The sequence below is a fragment of the Alternaria hordeiaustralica genome, assembly GCF_023758085.1.
Source record: "Alternaria hordeiaustralica strain BMP 2776 chromosome Unknown scaffold_19, whole genome shotgun sequence".
Taxonomy (NCBI): Eukaryota; Fungi; Ascomycota; class Dothideomycetes; order Pleosporales; family Pleosporaceae; genus Alternaria; species Alternaria hordeiaustralica.
This window is the reverse complement of record NW_026056791.1, coordinates 444,299-464,925: the sequence shown is the minus strand read 5'-3', so window position 1 is coordinate 464,925 and position 20,627 is coordinate 444,299. Positions and strand designations below refer to the sequence as shown.

Here is a 20,627-nt window from a genome sequence, read left to right as displayed (position 1 = left end):
GGAAAGCTGGTCCTGGACGGCCTGGTATATAGCTTTGAGAGCCTCCGTCATGGAGCAATTGATCTTGATCTCAGATTGTTGACACGAGTTCTATATGGCGCCGAACCCCAAACGAGTGAAAATGTCTCCTTCTACTGACCGCAAGCGCGCTGTGCGCATCGCAGGATGCTCGGGAGGGTTTACGGATCGTTCGACTGCTATTATGAGGATGGCGGGTGATCCGGAGGTTGATGTTGTGATGGGTAAGACCCCCCTGAACGCTGGCTATGGAGGACTTTGAGCTGACACGAACAGGCGATTGGCTATCCGAAATGACCATGACCGTACATGGTAGCGGCAAAGTAAAGCAGAAGCCCACGAAGAGCACCAATGGCACGACGAGCCTTGAAGACCGGAAGAAGAACGCCATGTACGCCGATACCTTCATCCAGTGCCTCGAGCCAGCGATACCGAATCTAGTCAAGAACAAGACGAAGCTCGCGGTGAATGCTGGTGCTTCAGATACCGAACTTCTCGCGGAAGTTGTAGTCGATATGTTGGAGAAAGCGGGTGCTGGTCACCTCAAAGTGGCATGGATAGAAGGAGACGATGTGACGGGACAGGTCAACAGTCTTATCAAAAAGGGAGAGAAGTTCGAAAGCTTAATGCATGGCAAGAAGCTGGAGGAATGGGGAATGCAGCCAATCTGCGCACAGGCGTATTTAGGAGGACTTTGCATAGCAGAGGCTTTTCGACAGGGTGCTGATATCGTGCTTGGTGGAAGGCTTGCAGATGCTGCGCCGGTCATTGGTGCTGCGGCGTAAGTTACAACAATGTATTTTTGACCTCAGCTAACGTGATCAGGTGGTGGCATGACTGGAAGAACGATCAATTTGACGAACTTGCCGGAGCGCTCATTGCAGGCCATCTTGTAGAGTGTTCAGCCTACGTTACTGGAGGATACTACTCCATGTTCAAAGACCTTATGAAGACTGGGAAGCACGTCAACATGGGCTTTCCTATTGCAGAGGTCGAATACGATGGTAGCTTCAATATTGCGAAAGAGAAAGATACCGGAGGTAAGCGAAAGCACCTTGAGTCGGAGAATCATACGACTAACACGAACAGGTTGCGTGACCGTCGGAACATGCACTTCGCAGCTGCTATACGAGATCCAGGGACCACTATACTACAACTGTGATGTTACGGCCGATATCACAGACGTCAAGATGGAGCAAGTGGGTGAGGATCTTGTGCGTGTCACGGGAGTCAAGGGTCTTCCCCCGCCACCAACGACCAAGGTAGGTATTACCGCTCCAGCCGGCTGGCAATGCGAGTGGCATATGTTTGTATGCGGTCTCGATATTGAGGAGAAGTGCAAGATTACTGAAGACCAAATCCGCTACGGTAAGCACACGTCTTGTCCACACACACACACGCAACGCGGGACTAACATGAGCAGCCATGGGCGAAAACGTAAACCGCTTCAAGACACTCAGATTCCACCAAAACGGCTCTTCGCCAATCGATGCCCGCAACCAAGACGTCGCAACAGTCGACTTCCGCATCTTCGCCCAGACTTCCGACCCCGAACTAGTACGACCCGACATCCCCAACGGCTTCAACCGCTGGTGTCTCGAAGTATTCCTCCAATCTGCCCCCGGTCTGTCGCTATCGAACGACTTGCGCCAGATCGCACCAAAGCCGTACTACGACTACTGGGTCTCGCTCCTCCCCCAAGACCAACTCCCCCTACGCGTTCACACCATGTACGGCAAAAAAACGTCCACCGACCTGAGCCCACCAGCCATCACAAAAGAATACCCCCGCCAACAAGCCTCCTACGAGACCACCTCCCCAGCCGACCTAACTTCCTTCGGCGAAACCGTTCGCGCACCACTAGGCTACATCGTCGCCGGCCGCTCTGGAGACAAAGCATCAGACTGCAACTGCGGCTTCTTCGTGCGCCACGACGATGAGTGGGATTGGCTTCGCTCGTTCATGACGATCGAGCGCGTTAAGCAGCTTTTGGGTAAGGACGAGTACCAGGGCAAGCCAATTGACCGGTTTGAGATTGCGGGGATTCGGTCGGTGCATTTTTTGCTGCATGATCATCTTAGGGATGGGGGGTATAATACGTGTTCTTCGTATGATACTTTGGGGAAGAGTAAGTTCAGCGTGTGTTTGTTCGTGGGAGAGTTACTAATGGTGTGGCAGATGCTATGGAATACATGCGCGCGAAGACTGTGGATTTGCCGAAGCAATTTCTGGAGAGGGGTCGTATTTAGATATTGTTGGGTTGAATGCAGATGTCTTGCTGTTATGAAGATGCAACTCATGTTGCTGGTATCTGCGCGCATTGGAAGTGTAACCATCCGCAGCAGGGTATCTCGTCCTCTCATGCGATAGTTATCGTCGCTCCTTCTTTGGCATCAGGCTTCGCAGTCACTCATTGTCATCACGTTTTCTGAGGTATCGCTTCAACATGACGTAATTCAGGTGAGTGAGAGACGTCTTTCGCGCTCTGGGACAACCGTCGTCGCTCTTTCCTTCCAGAACAAGCGAGGTCCAAGCGCTACAACCTCACTAACTTCCACAATTCCGACGCTCACCTGCTCTCTACCGTTTCTGTCGTCTTGTACAGAAACACAGCAATACATTGCGATAAGTCGTGTCGCAAGCGCTTGCAACAACGCTGCAGGCTATCCCGTAAGTTCTTCGCTCATTACGGGTATGGTATTTGTGCACTTACTAATGACTGCCAGTCGCACCTACGCCGACCGCGGCACTCGAACACCAGCCCAATCACCGTCTCGAACTGCAGCCATGCACTTTCCAGTCCCAGATCCTAAGCGCAACCGCATCGCGCAAGCGTGCTCCGGATCTGTGGCACCGGATGTACCCTCACTACTCACTATCGCGCCTGAGCTACGCAACCAGATCTACGAGTATCTTCTTGTGGAACCCTGCCCTATAACGATCGAGATCACCACGGTTGAGTACACAAAGACCAAGGTAACCAAAGGGACTTCTACCTCCATAGGAAGCTCTGCTATCCTTCGTACTTGTCGTCAGATCTATCATGAGGCAGTCGGTCTCCTTTACAGCCGGAATGCGTTCCGCTTCCAACACAACATACAGGACGACCTTTTCAAGGTTAAGATCATTAGTCCCATCAACGTATGCAAAAGATGGATAGGAGACATTGGCTCCTGTCTTCCGAAACTGCGCACTATCAGCATTAACCTGAACGTGCCCGAGATACCGGAGAAGTATGAAGATTGGATGTTCGGAAGAGATGTGCGCAAATATTCCCGTCAGGCGATAGACGTCTTGCCTTTACTGGACGTCTTCTGGAACAGCGACACACGCAACACATCAGTCATGTTTGAAATGGCCGAGGACGATGAATTAGATGACTACGAATCCGACTTCGAAGAGGAACAGCATGACGCATCATCCATCGCCAACGTTCTTTCTGAGCTAGGAAAAAACGATGCACTCGATTTGCAGAAAACGCGTCGCTTGCTCAAATCTGTCTATCTGTATACGTCCGGTACCAGAGGCAGGATTGCGTATCGATCGACTGACTGGGGAGGCTCTATGTGGCACGCGTTTGAGATGTCAATGGTGACTCGGCGATACCAAATTGTTCCTCGGACAAGCCCCTTGACTATGTTCGATTTATCTTACCGTGTCCAAGATACCATCACTCGTCTTGCACTTGGCGATCACGAATTCACGTACGATTTCCACAACGGTGTCACGCTTGGCCAACAGCCCGGCATGCTCAAAGTCAATTCTCAGCTTCGCAATCTCGTTGCACCATCGTTTCTACGCCAAAGCCGCTTTACCTTACTTCTGCGTACTGGTTCCATCCAATCCTCCAAGGCAATGTTCAAGAGACTTGATTCTCGCGTTTCGGAGACTTATGCGCAGACGAAATCAAGATACTATGAGTCCCTAAAACTCTGTAATCCGGTTACCGCAAGCAAATGGCACGGGAACGTACCGACCATCATCTTGCAGTTCCAGACAAGCGAGGCGCCGCACCTAGCTGCCGTTCAGATTGATGCATGGGATCTCCTACGCGTCACTTCGGTTTTCCCAGCCAACACTGCGATTATAATTCGCGTGTGCGGTGGCGAAAACGAGATCCAAGATCATACCACAAGGTTGAGCGCTGTTCGAAAGGATACCTACCGGCTTTTGAAGCATCTGGAGCCAGAAACAGCTGCAGAAACCCGCAAGCTAAGTGCTCAAGTTGAGCTGAACAAGCAGTGTGTCCCCATGCGAGCTACGATCCGGAGGACCGGGGAAGGCATGCAACGTTCCGTTGTCAACATGGTGAAGATTTCGGACTCGGCGGACCTCGTCTTGTTATTTGACAAGCGCAATCCTAGCTGGTGCAAACAACTAGACAGTCCAACAAAAGATAACCCAAATCTGATCTGCTTCGGTTGGCTATCACGGGACGGAGACTGGGACGCCTGGGAGAATAAGACGATGCATGACATTCTTTGGCGTCTTTGGCACCTCTGCCTTTAAGTAGAGGAACGCCATGCACACGCATGTTCTTTCCTCATGTATTCGCTTTTCTCTTATGGATTTAGTAGTGGTTTAGCACACATCTACCTGGGCGTAACCCATTCCAAATTACACCGCTCCACATGGAAGCCCAAATCCATCATCACTTCCCAAACATCTGCGTGCGCGTCATACAATGTGTCTTTCATCTGCACCACCTGGCCGTTGTGACCGGTGTACCTTAGATTAATTGAATCGCATCATCCAGTAGTTGCGGTTGTGCGTCGCCGTCAACGTGCAGGCTCATTGCCAGCGGACTGTCCATCACCTGGGTACAGATATGAGAAGATAACGTAGTGTAGGGTGAACGAAACACCTTCCTAGCGCGCTAGTGCAAACAATGGCTGCCTGGGTGCTCTTTCCTCTTAGGACAATTAAGGTCCAAGCTCAAGCACAATAACCTCATTGCGAATTCCTGAACACCGACACTCACATAACCATCGTCGCTTCCCTCGTGTTGTAGGGAGCCACGCTGAGCACTGTACTCGCGCGTTCTGCAACTCCAGGCTTGCATACAGATACGCCCACAGCCACCCCGTAGGCTCTTTCCTCACTGTAGTTGTGTATGTGCACTTACTAACGAATTCCAGTTGCCGCCGCGGCACCACCACTTGGCAGCTGAAGCGCTGTCTCTCATCCAGTCATGCACTTCCCACTGCCGAATCCCATACTTCATGGGCAGATCGCACAAGTGTATTCGCAAACCAGCAACCCGACTGCGACCTCACTACTCACCATCCCGGCCGAACTGCGCAATCAAATCTACGAATACTTACTAGTAGAAGACGAGCCCATCTTGATCGCGGGCAGCAGCCAAGACGACACAGCCATCAAGACTGGCAGCTTCTCAGGAAGTCCGGCCATCCTTCAGACTTGCCGCCAGATCTACCATGAGGCAATCGGCGTTCTCTACGGCCACAATATCTTCCAATTCAACTACGGCATAGTCCTTGATGAAGGGACCATTCTCTTTCCTACAAAGGCATATCTGGAGTGGACGCAAGAGATCGGATCGAGTCTCTCAGCATTGCGTACCGTTATCATCGATACGGACGCTCCGCATTTATCAAATGCGTATGATCATCTTCCATTTTGGGAAGACTTTTACAGGTGGTCCCGCAGTGACATAGATATCTTGCCGTTTCTCGATGTGTTCTGGAACGGAGTCGCACGCGATCTGTCAGTTCGTTTCGAGAGTAGTGGGCGTCGTATACACCCCGATTCCGATGAATACCCCGACCCTGATGAATTGGGTCCTGACCCCAAGCACTTCACCAAGGTCCTTTATGAGCTCGGAAGACTGGACACACTCAAGTTGAAGAACGCACGCCGTCTACTACGGGATATCAAAGTGGCACCGAACGGCAAGCAAGGTACCATCCGCTTTCTCTCGACTAGCCGTAAGGCCGATGTCACACAGCGATTCCAATTGTCGGAGAAGACACAGGGATACGAGCTTGTACCGAGTCGACCTAATCTTCTCAATCTGCCTAACGACGTCGTTAGAACTATTGCTCGGTTTGCGTCCACCAATCGTGAGATCACATACAACTTCAACACAGGCGTTACGAATGGGCTCAATCTCAGCATGCTCCACGTCAATGTTCAAGTCCGCACTATAGTCTCTTCCGACTTTCACTGCAAGAGTGATTTCATCATTTTCCTGAGCTCAAATACTCTTCGATCTTCCTCGGCCATGTTTGAAAGGCTTGATCGCCGCGTTGTTCAGCATTACGGCCAGAAACAGGGAAGACTGCGGAGTTGTACACCAATCGAAGCATCCCAGAGGTACAAGATTGCGCCAAGTATCGTTCTGCAGTTCCAGACAGACGAGCTACTACATCTGGCTACAGTTCGTATCGACGCAAGGGACCTCTTGCGGGTCACTTCCGTTTTTCCACCCGGGACCACCATCATCGTTCGTGTATGTGGCCGTGATGAGACCCGAGACCACATTACAACACTTGGCGAGATCCGGAAGTATGTCTTGGTTCTTATGGAGCACTCACTGATGATTTCACCGAGGATTCCACTGAGGGTTCGAGATCCTATGGTAGAGATCGAGCTCAACCATCACTGTCTCCCCGTGCGAGTTACCTACTGGCAAAATATATCGTTGCCCAATGGTGTTCGGGTTAGGGAAAAGACAATGAACATGGTGGATGTTGCTTCATTGCATGAACTCGTGAGAGAGAGGTGGTGGGTGCCAGACAGCCACATGAATGGGTTCATGTCTCATGAAGTGCCAGAAGGCTGGGACGACGAGACGCGCTATAGCCTGATCAAGTGTCTCAAGAACCTTTGTTCGTGGGTGGAAGGTTGTTATACAGGATTCAACAAACGGGCACACTGTACTTGGCACTCATTATGAATCACCCGCAATGAAGGGAAAAAGAGAGCCCTCATCTCCAGACTCCAGATGTCGAGATCAGTTTCGGCTGGGAAAGACGTACTAGGAGTAGCAGTAGTTAGCAACCCTCAATGGATTAAACATCCCAACACCCGTCCATGACATGAAGAACACGTTTCCATCTCTTGCTATATGATAGGCTCAGCCAGTTACTCATCAGCTATCCAAACGCGACACTGCAAAATGCCATGCCAAAGACTGCGCATGCTGTATCCGCGAAAAGGATCGCCAACACCATCACGTTCGTCATTTCCAAACTTCGCCTCACCGCCCGCTGTTAGCGGCTTGGCGGCAGGAAAACGTCACTGCTGCGTTTTGATTGGCTGATATTCCCTTTTGCCATCGTCACTTTACTTACTTTAGACGCAGCGCGTGTCGCATTCAATTGCGATATACCAACGCGTGTATCGTGAATACGGCGATACAGAAAGAGAAGACGAAGTAAAAGAAGAGATGGATACTGTTGAGCGAGGAGCGATACGCGACGAGAAAGATGCACAGTTAAGAGATGGACAGGCTGGCGATGTCGAGAAAGCCGGTATCAATGGTGTTGCTGGTGATGGGGAGGATCTGATGGGTGAGTTTCATTCTTTTCTCATATTGCACCTCATGATGTGTGGCCTAACATCCTCGCAGGCAACAATCCATCAACACAAAAAGAACTTCCTCCTCTAAAAGGCCTCTCGTTCCTCGACCGCTTCCTAGTCGTATGGATTATCCTCGCCATGGGCATCGGTATCGCACTGGGGAATACCGTTGACTCCGTGGGTCCAGCGTTGCAGAGGGGAGAGTTCGTGGGTGTTAGTATTCCGATTGGTACGTCTCATTCCCTCTATCATCATCCTCATCCTATGGTCTATCTCGTAGGTATCATGCCAGATGCTAACACGTCATATAGCCATCGGCCTCCTAGTGATGATGTACCCCATCCTCTGCAAAGTCCGCTTCGAAACCCTACATCTCCTTCTCAAGAAACGCGATCTCTGGATCCAAATCGCCGTCTCCTTCGTTCTCAACTGGATCATCGCCCCCTTGTTCATGGTCGGCCTAGCATGGGCCTTCTTACCCGACCGCCAGGACCTACGCGAAGGACTCATTTTCGTGGGCATCGCGCGCTGCATCGCCATGGTACTCATCTGGACGGATCTTGCAGGCGGCGACGGCGACTACTGCGCTGTTCTCGTGGCATTTAATTCGATATTACAGATCGTGCTGTTTGCGCCGTTCGCTGTGTTTTATATCCAGGTGGTTAGTCATGGGAACAAGACGGATATTTCGTATGAGAAGGTCGCGCAGAGTGTGGGTGTCTTCTTGGGGATACCACTTGGTGCCGCTGTGATTACGAGGTTGGCACTGAGGTCGATGCTGGGAGAGGACCGCTATCAACGCAAGTTCATACGCTATATCGCGCCTTTTTCGCTCATCGGCCTGATTTACACGATCATTGTTCTCTTTGCTAGTCAGGGCGCGCATGTTGTTAGGCAGATTACGGATGTGCTGAGGGTTTGCGCGCCGCTCCTGGTCTACTTCATCGTCATCTTTACGAGTACGGTGTGGTTCTGCTGGAAGATGGGTTTCAGTTACAAGGTTAGCTGCACGCAGAGCTTTACTGCTGCAAGCAACAACTTTGAGCTTGCTATCGCGGTTGTCGTTGCGGTCTACGGCGCGGGTAGCGGGCAGGCTCTGGCAAGTACGGTGGGGCCCTTGATCGAGGTTCCTGTACTTGTGCTTCTGGTGTATGTCCTGAAGTGGATACGAAAGAGATGGCAATGGGTCTAGATGTCGCGGGAGTGTACAATATGGGATGGGCATCGATCATGATGCGAGCTAGCCGTTGGACCGGCACCACGCCTCGGGCGTGAGGAAGATATTTGGAATGTTCCTTGCTCAACAGACGCTTGTGCTGGTGTATAACAGCAGAACGGTTTAGCTGCACAGGAGTAGTAATAGGACGGGTTGTGTATAAGACGAATACCAAGGTCATCCCGTCGGTAATAATTAATCTCTAGCACCAGTCATGTGTCGAAAATACACCATGAGACGAGACGCCAACATAGCGGGACCAGTATGACGGGTACAGTAGACGGTGATTCCCGAGTTGGAAGCCTTGGGTTTCATGGGTTTTGACGGGTCCCTCGCGGGTGTAGGGTTCCAGAACGTGCAAAGCTTAATTCCTCGCACATCGTAATTTCATTGGAAAACAAGTGACTGCGTTGCCGTGATTTGATTTGCGATGACACGCAGAACCCTGCTTTTTAGCGCGAACGGAGGAGATACCGAAGACTTTTACGCTAGTCATACGCCAGGACAGTTGGTCCGCCAGCGTAGCCAGACCAACGTGGGTCAGGGTATACATGCGAACCCCACAGATGGAGATGCTGTTCACACGCAAGGCGTTCGGCTTCGAATACCGGTTCCAGTTCTGGACAAGATTGAAGTTTTTCGAGCGGGCGGTGAGCACGTCAATCTCATTTTCAGTCGGATAGATATCAGCCGGTGGTACGTACAGCGTAATAACGCCCGATTGTGCATGATAGTACCCACATTCTGAATCAGAGGGACACAATTCTGCAACCAAATCGTAGTTGACGCGCGGGCTGTAGGCAACAAGGCGATGTCTAGCAAGGGGTTGCCGCTGGTGTCCGAAACGGCTCTGACATCGGATCTTGGGAGCGGACATGCGCGCCATGTCCGTCGGGTATCGAGATCGAAATCGATGTCGTGTGTTGAACTTGCTAGTTTCGCAGTAAGAGGGTGATAGATCGTGCTGGGAGTACCGAGTATCCGGTGTTACTTGGCTCATGGTGACGCTCTGCATTTTCTCGTGCTCTGTGTAGACTCCGCAACGTGAAAATCAGGTGAGGAGGTTAGACGATGAATCATGGCCCCTGTATGAGGAGACTGCGTTGGCTTGCCTCGTGGGAGACCCTGTTGCTGGCCTAAGTCGATGTCAAGGTAGTTACCTGCAGGTGTTCTGCGTGACATCCCATGTGATCATCAGTGCACTTTGTGCTCGTGCGTTCAAACCTTACAAATTCCAAGTTACACAAATATAGTTGGCTTGTCGTGCACGTACAGCCTGATGGTTCGGTCCGTTGTAAGGGACTGTTTCTGCTAATTCGGCACTTGGTGGTTGCAGCGGCGGCTGCCGTGTGGATACGGTTGCAAGCAGCCGTCGGGCTGGGTGGTGCGTCTCCAACGGTCTTTGTGAGTTGTACCACCGCACCGCACATGCTGGGATGTGCCGTGACACGGTGACGGCGTGAGATGATGCAGAGGTCCGCGAGTCGAGCACTTGCGGCATACGCAATGTGTGAACATAGCCAGTGCGGCTGGGTCGACACAATCGTCGCGTATGACAATCTACGGCTGCAATCGAAGGCGTCCGCACGGCACGTATGCTGACTCGTTGCCAGCGCCCAAGATTGGACCCCGCGGCGAAGGAAAAGTGTAGCCAGAAAGATCTCACTGCCCGTGGAGGCTGGTTCTGGAAAAGAGATAGCGGCGGTGCTATGTCGAAGGAAGATATGTTGTGCATGAATAACGGGCGCCAAAAGCTCGGTGGGTATCAGGCCGTGTTGTAGACTACACCGTGATAAATTTCGCTAACCGCCGCGTCCCCAGTCATCGCAATCTGGCTGCCTCGGATAACCTACACATGCCTGAGCTGGAGATGGTGATATCAGGCCCGCGCCGAAAGTCATTCCGTAGGCGGGCAAGACGGACAATGACGTAAAGAAGGACCGTAAGTCGGCGCGCCTGGGGTGGGTGGAAGCGCCTGGTCGCTGACTCTGCGTTGGCAAAGGTTTCCGATTAGAGATGTGCTGCAGAAGACGGGCCATGATGCTTGGTTGCGATGTTTCGATGATGTCTACTGTGCAGGTGCACTATAGCTGGAACCGCTTCACCAGGCCTGAAACGCCGTCTCTGGTGCGCTGAGGTGTCGGCAGGGCCCAGGCGCTCATGCTCAGTCGTCTCAGGCTGGACATGTCAGCCCCACGCGCGCTTCATTCTGCAGCCGCGGGCGAATGCCGTCGCGCGATGTGCTGTATCCCAGGCGCGACCCATGTGGGTGCCGGCAGTGACGACCAGCATCGACCTTGTCGTTGACTGTCAAAAGAGGGGAGACGCTCGCTAGAAGCAGTTCGGCGTCACGGCGCCGTGTTTGTCGCGCGGTGGGTGGGTGATGGTGGAGGCAGCTCTGGTGTTCATGCGGCATCGACCGACCGGCGGCTCGCCAGTCGCACTTTCCTTCCCAGCCCTATGGAGAGACCCAGCACGCCGGTTCAGCCATGTCAGCGACGACCGTGTTTCACTCTGCCTTGCTCACGGCTGTCTGTCTAGGCCTCCCCGCACTCTTGTCGCCCTCGCGGCCATCAGTCAGCCTGTTTCTTCCTCTCCAACCCTGCAGCCGTCCCTCGCGAGGTTGCATCGTTTCCGATTTATGCTGGTGTTGTGCTGAGAGCTGAAACGGTCCCTCTGTGCCTGCAGGGGGGGCTCGCTACCAGGACTCCGCCGTCTGCATCGTGGAGCTGACATGCTGACATGGGCGCGGTCGGCATGTCCCTCGCGGAACTGTCAACTGCAGCCACGTCGCGTCTCAGTCCCTGGAGCAGCTTGTAACGATTACGTTGGCGTCTTTGTTCAAGTTTTTGCAAAGGCCGGCCCCGCTAGATGCAAGCGATGCAGGATGATCGCCTTCTAGCTATACGCAGAAAGCAGTTCGCGAGCTATAGCTTCCCGTGCGGCGCAGTTCTCTAGACGGCAACTAGGAGCGAATGAGGTGTGTGATCCTAGGCGGTGAACCATGCTTCTGGGAACGCTTTCGACAGGACGCATCACGTATCGACAAAGTTACCTGCCGTGTCGGCGACTGCATGGCCATGGCTTGATCGGCCCAATCGATCTACCTGCTACGTACTTGGCGAACGCTACTGTCACAAAGGGCTCACAAAAGATATCGATGCATTTATTGCTGTTATCGTCTTCGCAAGCAAAGCCTGCTACCGACAGACAGGCGGGGTTGGCCCCTTGCGCAACCCTTCCTGTACCGAACGACCAGTCGGCAGCGGAACGGCGCGCGGCGCTGCAACAAGACTTGTGTCGACAATGCAGTCGAAACGGTGGTCTGCCATAACCTGGTTGCAAGTATTGGGGCAGTGGGATCGGTCCCAGAGTGCTTTTGTGCTATGCTCGCAACGTGCTCTAAACGCTACAGGCGGGCAAACGCGCATGCAGCCTGACGGTCCGCTGGGATAAGCAATTCTTCGGTACTCGTCTCGCGTAAGCACCATGGTGATTGAGCTGCTGCTGGGGATCGCGGAGATTATCCAGCCTGAATGGTATCACCTGAGTAGTCATTTCGGTCTTGGACGCGAAAGCGTCGCCTGGGCCGACAAGCGTCGCTGAGGGCTGATGGTGTCCTGAAGCGGCAGACGACGAGCACAGAACCGGCAGGGTGTGTGTGAATGACGGGAATCCTATTCGCTCGAGTGGAGCATGGTACGGGATTCCGCGCAGGTCGGTTACCACTCTATTGGGCGTCGCGGCCAAGAGGAAGGGGCTGTCATGGTCCATCTGGGGGGTGCATTACAGTGTATGATGGTGCATGCAATCATCATGGTGCGGATGCTGAGGGTGAGGCGCATGACGGTGTTCCAAGGTTGGGGAGCGGTGTGTGCTGCTACCAGACGACGTGCCTGGGGCACTGGATAGGGAGAGGCTGCTAGGAGATTGGTAGGCACTGGCAGGCAGTCGAGTGCACGGATGCGCTTCCGAGAGACGACTGCACCCGCCATTGTGGTAGCCGGAAGAGACTTGACTTGGTTGGGTCCAGCTCCGAGCGCGAGTGGCATGGACAGGGCCACCTAATTAATAGTAGCTCAGCTATGGCCTGCGTGCCGATGGGTCCCAGAGAGGTGCAAAAGATGAGTGGAGCACGCCTCGGACTGCCTCTTGCATTGATGCCGGCCTGCTTGTGGTCGACCCAGCGTCAGCACTCGTAGTCGCGCTTGACGGAAGCACTGCAGGGGTCGTCCGCTTTTAAATACCTCCCGCATCGCTCTGCCCTGATGACTGAGATCGCCTTGCTGGACTGTAGCAGTATACCCACGCCTGACCGCACTCGACGCCGTACACGTCCCAGACTCCAGCGCGCCCTGCTTCCGCGTCCCCGTCATCGTCCCATGATCAGCGCATACGACGACTTGGCCCCTAGCACCGCCCTCGCTCGCCGTTAGCCGTCTGCCCTCGCTGTCGATACTTCTCGCTCCAATGGTCACGATGGCTTCGAATGGGTGTGTGCCCCCGCTCTCCGTACCACGCCCGCAGACTGACCCTCGCCCGCAGATTGCCCGTGCCCGCTCAGAACAGCAACTACATGGAAAATGGCCGCTGGTATCATGGCTTCCGGAGAGGCCTCTACATGTACCCGTGCGACGAGCCCGAGAAGGACCGCATGGACATCTACCACCAATTCTTCGCCGTCGCACGGAGAGGGCAGCTGCACCAGGCGCCGGTGCCGACGCAGCCAAATGTGCAGCCCCGCATCCTCGACGTAGGCTGTGGGACGGGCATCTGGGCAATTGACATGGCCGAGTAAGTTGGCCAAAGCAGCCAGAGCTACCTCCGCAAGGCTAACCGCGCCCGTGCAGCAAATACCTAAACGCCGAGGTGCGCCCACTTAAGCATGACGCATTGCTGCCAGACGGCTGACATGATGTGCGCAGGTCCTAGGTTTAGATCTCGTCAATATTCAGCCTGAGAAGTATGCCGCCCGCCCGTCGCTTGTCCGGCCTGACACTGATGCAGCCCCCGCAGAATCCCCCCGAACCTGCGATTCCGAGTACCACGCGACTACGAGAGCCCATGGACGCTGGGCGAGGACTCCTGGGACCTGATCCACCTGCGCATGGCGTGCGGCAGCGTGACGAGCTGGCCCGAACTCTACCAGAAGATTTACTCGTGCGCGCCCTCGCTAGACCCTCGCTTTGGGCGCCCCTGCTAACTGCCGCAGACATCTCAAGCCCGGCACCGGCTGGATAGAGCACATTGAAATCGACATGGAGCCGCGCTGCGACGACTACACGCTGCCCCCGGACAGCATGCTCACCAAGTGGTACGGCTGGCTGGCGGACGCCACGCAACGAGTTTCGCGCCCAATCGCCTACGAACACCGCACCCGCCAGCTGCTGCAGGCCGCCGGCTTCATCGACATCCAGGAGACGGTTATTCGCGTCCCCTACAACACATGGCCCAATGACCCGCACCAGAAGGATATTGGGAGGTGGTACAACTTGGGCCTGACCGAGGGTCTGGAGGCGCTAACCTTTGCACCTCTCACAAGGGTCTATCAGTGGGACCTCAACGCGCATGTCAGGCCAGTGCTCGAGAGTGTTCGCAGGGAAATCTGCAACCGCAAAATCCATGCGTACAACAACATGTAAGTCACGCACCAATCCGCGTCTGCCCACGCCCACTGACCGGCCCAAAGCCACATCTGGACTGCCCGCCGTCCCCAGCAGTAGCATCTCGCACCACCCTTGTACCACTCTGTTCATGGATAGTTTGCCTGCCCGCTACACAGGTAGCCCCTGCCAGGCACCCACCTAGCCCGGACTGGCTTTCCCCCGACGCTCTATCGAGCGCATCAACGCGACGGCCTCGTTACACCTGGACTCTAGAGATGCTTCCAGGATGTTGTGCATTCCGCGACACCATTTTTAGCCTCACTTTCGCCGATCCCATGGCTCACGCACCAGCGCGAACCACCTCGGAGCAGGGGGATTTTGCCTCTTCTGCCTTTCCTCGCGTCGACTTGCTCTTCACCTAATGGCGCATCTTGCGGTAGGGAAAATCGGGTCTTCTTTGGGCGACTACCCCAGTCTGGCGTTACGGCATGTTAAGAATATGATACCTTGATACCTCGGTTTCCTTGCGACAAAACGATTTGTTTGCCTCTATCTTCACGAGAGCATGGCGGTCTCAGCGCGTCAGCTTCGTTGTGCATGTCACGTCCTTTTGCGTCGGTGCAGCGCACACGACGCGAATCATGGTGGATTGCATGCGGCCTTTTGGCTCTTTTCTGACGAGCATGTTGTTGTTTTTAGCGGAGCGCTCAGGACCCTTGGTGTGTCCCCTTTCCTCGATAGCACGAGCAGTATATAATAGCTGGAATATACCCCCACTTCCTCTCATAGAGTTTATCGCAACGCCTCTCCTGAGAAAGTCTGTCGGAAGTATCGACCCTCTGGGAAGGAGCCATGACGTCGCACAGGTGGCAATGCACTTTATCACTTGTCCGTGGTTTATACGCTGCTGCCACGCGTCGCCGTTCCGACGTTGTGGGCACTCTTGGCTCTGGTCCAGGATGTCCTCTCGAAGATCTGTAACGGTGGAGACCCAGCGGCGCTTCTACACAAGACGGCGGGACGCATAAGATGGGCGCGTATTGTTTCAGTGTTGCATCGCTGCCTCTCGAGGCCCAGGGTGCCGGACCGATCCATTCTGGAGCAATAATAGCAAGCGAGCTGCAGCATGCCATGGCCAACATGGGTGTCTATCGCCCATGCAGTTGCATGCACGATATACTAGACGGCTGCAACTACGATGTCCGACGGCGCGCGCCCAGTCTAGCAGCTGGACAGTCGAGTGCATGACTCGTATGACGTTTGCAGCAGAGGCAGCAAGTTTGTCGAGGTGGTGGTATGCGGGGTGGGAATGGGGGCGAGGGCGAGGGAAAAGGCGTGCGTTCCGATGCTTTGGGCCGGCCGAGGCTTCTGAGGCTTCTCCCGTATCCCGCGTATGGTGCCTTCCGCGGACCCTCCAGGGAAGAAGGGAAGGAACGGCCGGCCGCCCACTCGTAGGAGGAAAGGGTGCATCACTGCATCCAACGTCTGGACTCGGACCTACTCACTCTCCGGTCTTCGCGTACTCCAACGCACGCTGCATGCCACTGCAAATGCGAATGCACCCACGGAAAGCAAACCCATGTTTTCCGCGCTCCCCTTTGCCCACACCCCCATCCACGACGCATCGCAATCTTGCGCCGCGTGCAACCAAACAACGCGTCACGTTCGCGCGACCTGCTAACGACATGGAGAGGCGCCATGTCACCATGTTTGATAACCACGGTCCTTTCTCGGTGCATCCCTCAGCCTGTAATGCGCACACCAGTGTCAGTGATCGCCGCACAATGTTCTGACATGTCCGGCACCGCCGTGACAGCTCGCCGGTCGACATCGGCATGAGCAGGCGTTGCCGACGCGCTCTGCCTGCATCGTGACCGCCAATTCGTCACAATCGCGTATTACATCTGCCATCGCCTTTCGCCAGACTACCGGACTCTGCGCTTCCTCCGAGAACCACGCCTCCCCATCCCCGCAACCGAGCCGCACGTGTAGGGGACCGCTTTTCACCTCCGCCGATTCCGTCCTGCCCTGCGTCTATCTTCTCTTCCTTTCGAGCGGACGCGACAGCCATGTACGCACCATCAAGGCATCCACCTCGTCTACCAAACTCTTCCTCTGCTCCAACCTATACACCGCCAATGTGACTGGCGAGCGCTGCAAACTCTATTCCGCCCTAGGACCCAGTCCATGATGCGATTCCCACCCTCCGCTGCCCTCGTTACCGATGGCGAGGTCCTGCCGCGCAGCATCTCACATAGTACACCGACGTGCTGCGCCGGCCCTGCGCCACTATTTCCGCCTGTCACCACGCCGTCTGTATCTTACCACTCTCCCGGATAATCTTCGCCCGCTGCGAACCGCAGTCGCCGACCTAATCGCTGTGCGATATACACACTTGTCCGGTGCTAGCAGAGAATGGTGGAAATGAAACTCTGGCCTCGCTGATCTCTCCGCGCTCCGTCCCCAGTCGCATCAGCTGTCAGGTCGAAAAAAATCTTTGCTGCAGAATACATATGCACGAAGTTATGGGATTACACTAGCCCATCTGCCGGTGAGCGGCAACCGTTTGCCTGGTCCTTCGACGTGTTGGTGGCGTGGTTACAACCAACCGTTCGGATCCTCTCCCAGCTCCCAGCTCCCAGCAACAACAACGATGGATTGCTATACTCGGCCCATCTTGTTCGCTCTCGGAGGCAGCGACATTTTACATTATGCAAGGGCGCGCCTTTCGATCCTGCTCGATCCTGCTTGATCCTGCTCCACGGATCCAATGAGCTTTATCCCTCTTACACGATCAGCCAGCCAGCCAGTCAGCCTGCAGAGTGACTGGCCCCACAGACCGGATCCCTCGCAGGTCCCGAAGATGGTCCGCATTAGTTCCCACTGACTTGGTCTTCCCTCGAAGTCCGTCCGTTCGACTCAGTCAGCTCACATTCCCATCGCTTACGCTGAGGAAACATTCCGCACCATGCCACCCTAGGCGACCACTATCCTGTAAGTTTCCGACTCCGGGTTATCCTTTCGTTCATTCGGACCCCCACTATGATGACAAACGCTGGGGCCATAAGAGTTCCTCTCCGCTCCCTCATCTCGCATGGGGGAGTGGATTGCAGGAACAGTGCTTTCAAACACCAGCAATATTCTACCAAGAATCTTCTCAACTTTTCTGATATTCTACAACAAACCACGCACCCTGGAATGGCGCTTACTCGCCGGGACGTATCCAAAGCTAACCATTGGTCAGGGTCGAACACTCCGGTGCTAAAGCTAGTGCTCTTGTAGCAACTTTAGCAAACTTACTAGCGGAAAGCTTGGTTCGTTTAGTTTCGACTCGGTTAAGCTGAGATCTTGAATCGAGGGTCTGGCATCGGAGAATAGGCAAGAACTGGGAAGGTGGCAGAGATCTGTGACAGCACTTGTGTCGCAACTTTGACTCTACACGGCGGTACCGCGTTTGCGGGATCTGCATAGCCGTCGATCCAGGCCGTTCACCTCCGATGACGCGATTCATGAGCCCACGGCGTGGGCATGGGAATGTTCGCATTGCCGATAATCGTCGGTGAGGTAGGTCGTTACGCCAGTCGTCGCATTCGTATAGCAGCTCATCTAGGTAAGAGAGGTACGTACCTACGTATACACGGCCGTGAACGGGTGAGTCGTCAAGCCGCCTACGCATCTCCAACTCTAAGCGTACGAGTAAGTCCGTGGAGAAAATCAGGAAAAGTCCGTGGAGAAACTCGAGTAAGTCCGTGGAGAAATTGCACTGACATCGTGGAGCAAAGCCTCAGTCATGCCACCGCCTTTGCTCACACAGCATCGACTCATGGAACGCCCATCCCAATACCTCACCACGGACAGCGGAACACCACCGTATCCGGAACACGAGCTCTACATCCACACCAAAGACCTTCGGGTACGGAAAGCGCGTCACCTGCCTCACGTATATTTCTTGTTCCCTCTCGCTACACTAATATCACGCTTAACTACTCCAACTACTCCATCCTCCGTCGCACTACTACTCCAAGCTACTAGAATCACGCCTTTTTTTAGCCCCCGCCCTCGTGGTCAGGCCAGCGTTATTTGACATTGAGCTCGTCGTGATATGTTCCGCTTTGGTACTCTAGTCCATGCGGTCGATCTTGGCTCCCGCTAGTCTGCTGTACTCCGTGCTTTAGTTGGTTCTTAGGAATATTAGCTTGCATACCTGCGGCTCGCTTAGGGAGGGTAGTATGAGTGCAGTTTGGGTGTGGAGATGGGAAAGGAAATTTGGTTTGGGGCGCGAAGGCTTGAAGTTTATTTGGGTGAAGACACGTGGAAAGGATCGGGCATTTGGAGGTGGGTGCGTGTGGCCTCGTGTAGTGTGGGATATGCCTGGGCAGATGTGTGATGGAAAGGACTACAACTGCGTCTGTTCTAGCTAGCCCAGTCGCAGCAGCATTTAAGCATGTAAGTTACTCAATGAACAACCCTAGTACTATGCATCAACTACAAGGTCTCGTCCTGCAGCTGTGTATATGCGTATACCATAACGGCCTCGATTAATTATACTCTGATTCTAATTGCGCGGAAGACCTATTTCTTCGCATATATTGCAATGTCAAACCTCTGAATAGAACCCATTAACAACAGCTTCGCAACATTGATTAACTCTCGGGTGGTTCTCTTAATCCGTTTTCCTCTACTAGATACCATCATCCTACACCCCTCCCTTCCCAATCACACCAGCCAACCACTCAAGACTCCTCCTCCTCCTATTCCTCCTCTCCTGCGCCTGCTCCTGCTGCTTCCCTCCCACCTTCCACGATTCAATCGTAGCTTCTCTACACAACGGGCCCCCGTCTTCTTCCATCTCGTCCGTCTCCTCCACCACCACAATATTCTTGTCAACGACAATCGCTATTTTCCCGTCATGCGCGCTGTAGTTGCATGGAGTCAGCGGGGCTGGAGCCCAGCAGGGTGTCGAACACGTGCATGCGAGATGTGATGCGGGCGCGAACATGTGTGAGAAGAAGTCTTGGACTGCGTCGGAGAGGTGGTCGCAAGTCATATGGTGGTGTGGGTGTGGTGAGTGCGCGAGTTTACTGGAGGAAGAAGGTAGGTAAGGCGTTTGGTGCTGGTAGTGCGACGCGAGCATGGTGTTGTAGGCTGAGGTGTCGAGGATGTTTGGGTAGAGTGACATGTGGTGGTGATTTGGTTGTGTTCGTGCTCGTATATTGGATGTTGGACAATCGACGTGTCAGTGGAGTTACGGTAGCTTATGTTCTCTTGAAAGCATATGAGTTGTTGATGGTGTAGTCCAGTGATAACAGTATGTATCCCATATATACAACTCATACCATACCATTCTAACGTGTCAGCAGACGTCAGCAGTCACAACCAAACACATGACCCAATCCGACAGAACACCATGGTGTGATAACCAGGCAATCCAGTATCTAAACCCCAAGCAAATCCAGCCTTGATAGGCAGATACGAAACAACAAATCAGGTTACACTTGCAGAATCAGCATGTGCAAATCTCGTTCGAGCACGATGCAGGGTCCTGGTGGAGAGACACGTGTGGAGGTGGCGTGACGGTTCGCGGAAGCAGCCGGTCTCGCCACCACACGGCAGGCATCACCGCGACGGCGCGACTACCCGATCCCTGTATATCAGTAATCCGCCATGTACAACTATAGTGCAACTGCATTGATACAGTGAAGACCAAGGGCTCAGAACGGGGGAATGGAGTGATGTTGGCAAGTCGATGCATGTAGGGAATGGAATACGATGTCGCGTGTTGGCAGCATGCACGTGAAGCCCGTATCCGCATCTAGAGTCTCACCACCACGTTCGGTGTTACGGGGAGATGGGGAGGTTGTATGGATGGGAAAGAGTATTTAATGCATATGCAAAGGTCATGCCAAAGGCTCTAGCTATAACGACCCAACGATAAGATCAATATCAGCGTCGACATCTACAGCTGCTCACCTATCTTCCACAGTTACTAGAACGATAACGAAAACAACGATCATGACCACCATCCACGTTCTCTCCAATCCCCAGCTCACAGCAACAACCGCTGCAGAACTCGCTTTCGAGCGCGAGAAAGCCGCCATAACCTCTTACGAAGAAGGTTGGGATCGATGGGACGGGCCGATTTATCCAATCGGCTATGTGCAGTGTCGGATGCGTAAGTCCTTTCCCTTCCACTTGTTGGTATTGAGAAGAGATGTAGAAGGCTGACATTTTACGCACAGAAG

The 20,627-nt window shown here is 53.9% G+C and overlaps 4 protein-coding genes across 4 annotated transcripts; all 4 read left to right on the top strand.

Moving 5' to 3' along the window:
- Window positions 1-121: 121 nt before the first annotated feature.
- J4E84_008053 (uncharacterized protein) lies at window positions 122-2,267 on the top strand (the record flags this gene model as incomplete). The annotated part of the gene is made up of 6 exons (XM_049390631.1): window positions 122-242; window positions 295-799; window positions 844-1,058; window positions 1,108-1,386; window positions 1,442-2,146; window positions 2,197-2,267. The coding sequence occupies 6 exons, from the start codon at window positions 122-124 to the stop codon at window positions 2,265-2,267; spliced, it is 1,896 nt and encodes a 631-aa protein (XP_049241732.1).
- A 538-nt stretch (window positions 2,268-2,805) lies between these two features.
- J4E84_008052 (uncharacterized protein) lies at window positions 2,806-4,527 on the top strand (the record flags this gene model as incomplete). The annotated part of the gene is made up of 1 exon (XM_049390630.1): window positions 2,806-4,527. One exon carries the CDS (start codon window positions 2,806-2,808, stop codon window positions 4,525-4,527), a length of 1,722 nt encoding a protein of 573 aa, XP_049241731.1.
- Window positions 4,528-5,209: 682 nt separating this feature from the next.
- Window positions 5,210-8,755, top strand: J4E84_008051 (uncharacterized protein; the record flags this gene model as incomplete). The annotated part of the gene is made up of 4 exons (XM_049390629.1): window positions 5,210-6,884; window positions 7,404-7,553; window positions 7,613-7,792; window positions 7,875-8,755. The coding sequence occupies 4 exons, from the start codon at window positions 5,210-5,212 to the stop codon at window positions 8,753-8,755; spliced, it is 2,886 nt and encodes a 961-aa protein (XP_049241730.1).
- Window positions 8,756-13,355: 4,600 nt separating this feature from the next.
- LAE1 (Secondary metabolism regulator lae1) lies at window positions 13,356-14,502 on the top strand (the record flags this gene model as incomplete). The annotated part of the gene is made up of 6 exons (XM_049390628.1): window positions 13,356-13,573; window positions 13,630-13,648; window positions 13,705-13,742; window positions 13,796-13,939; window positions 13,992-14,417; window positions 14,469-14,502. 6 exons carry the CDS (start codon window positions 13,356-13,358, stop codon window positions 14,500-14,502), a joined length of 879 nt encoding a protein of 292 aa, XP_049241729.1.
- Window positions 14,503-20,627: the final 6,125 nt, after the last annotated feature.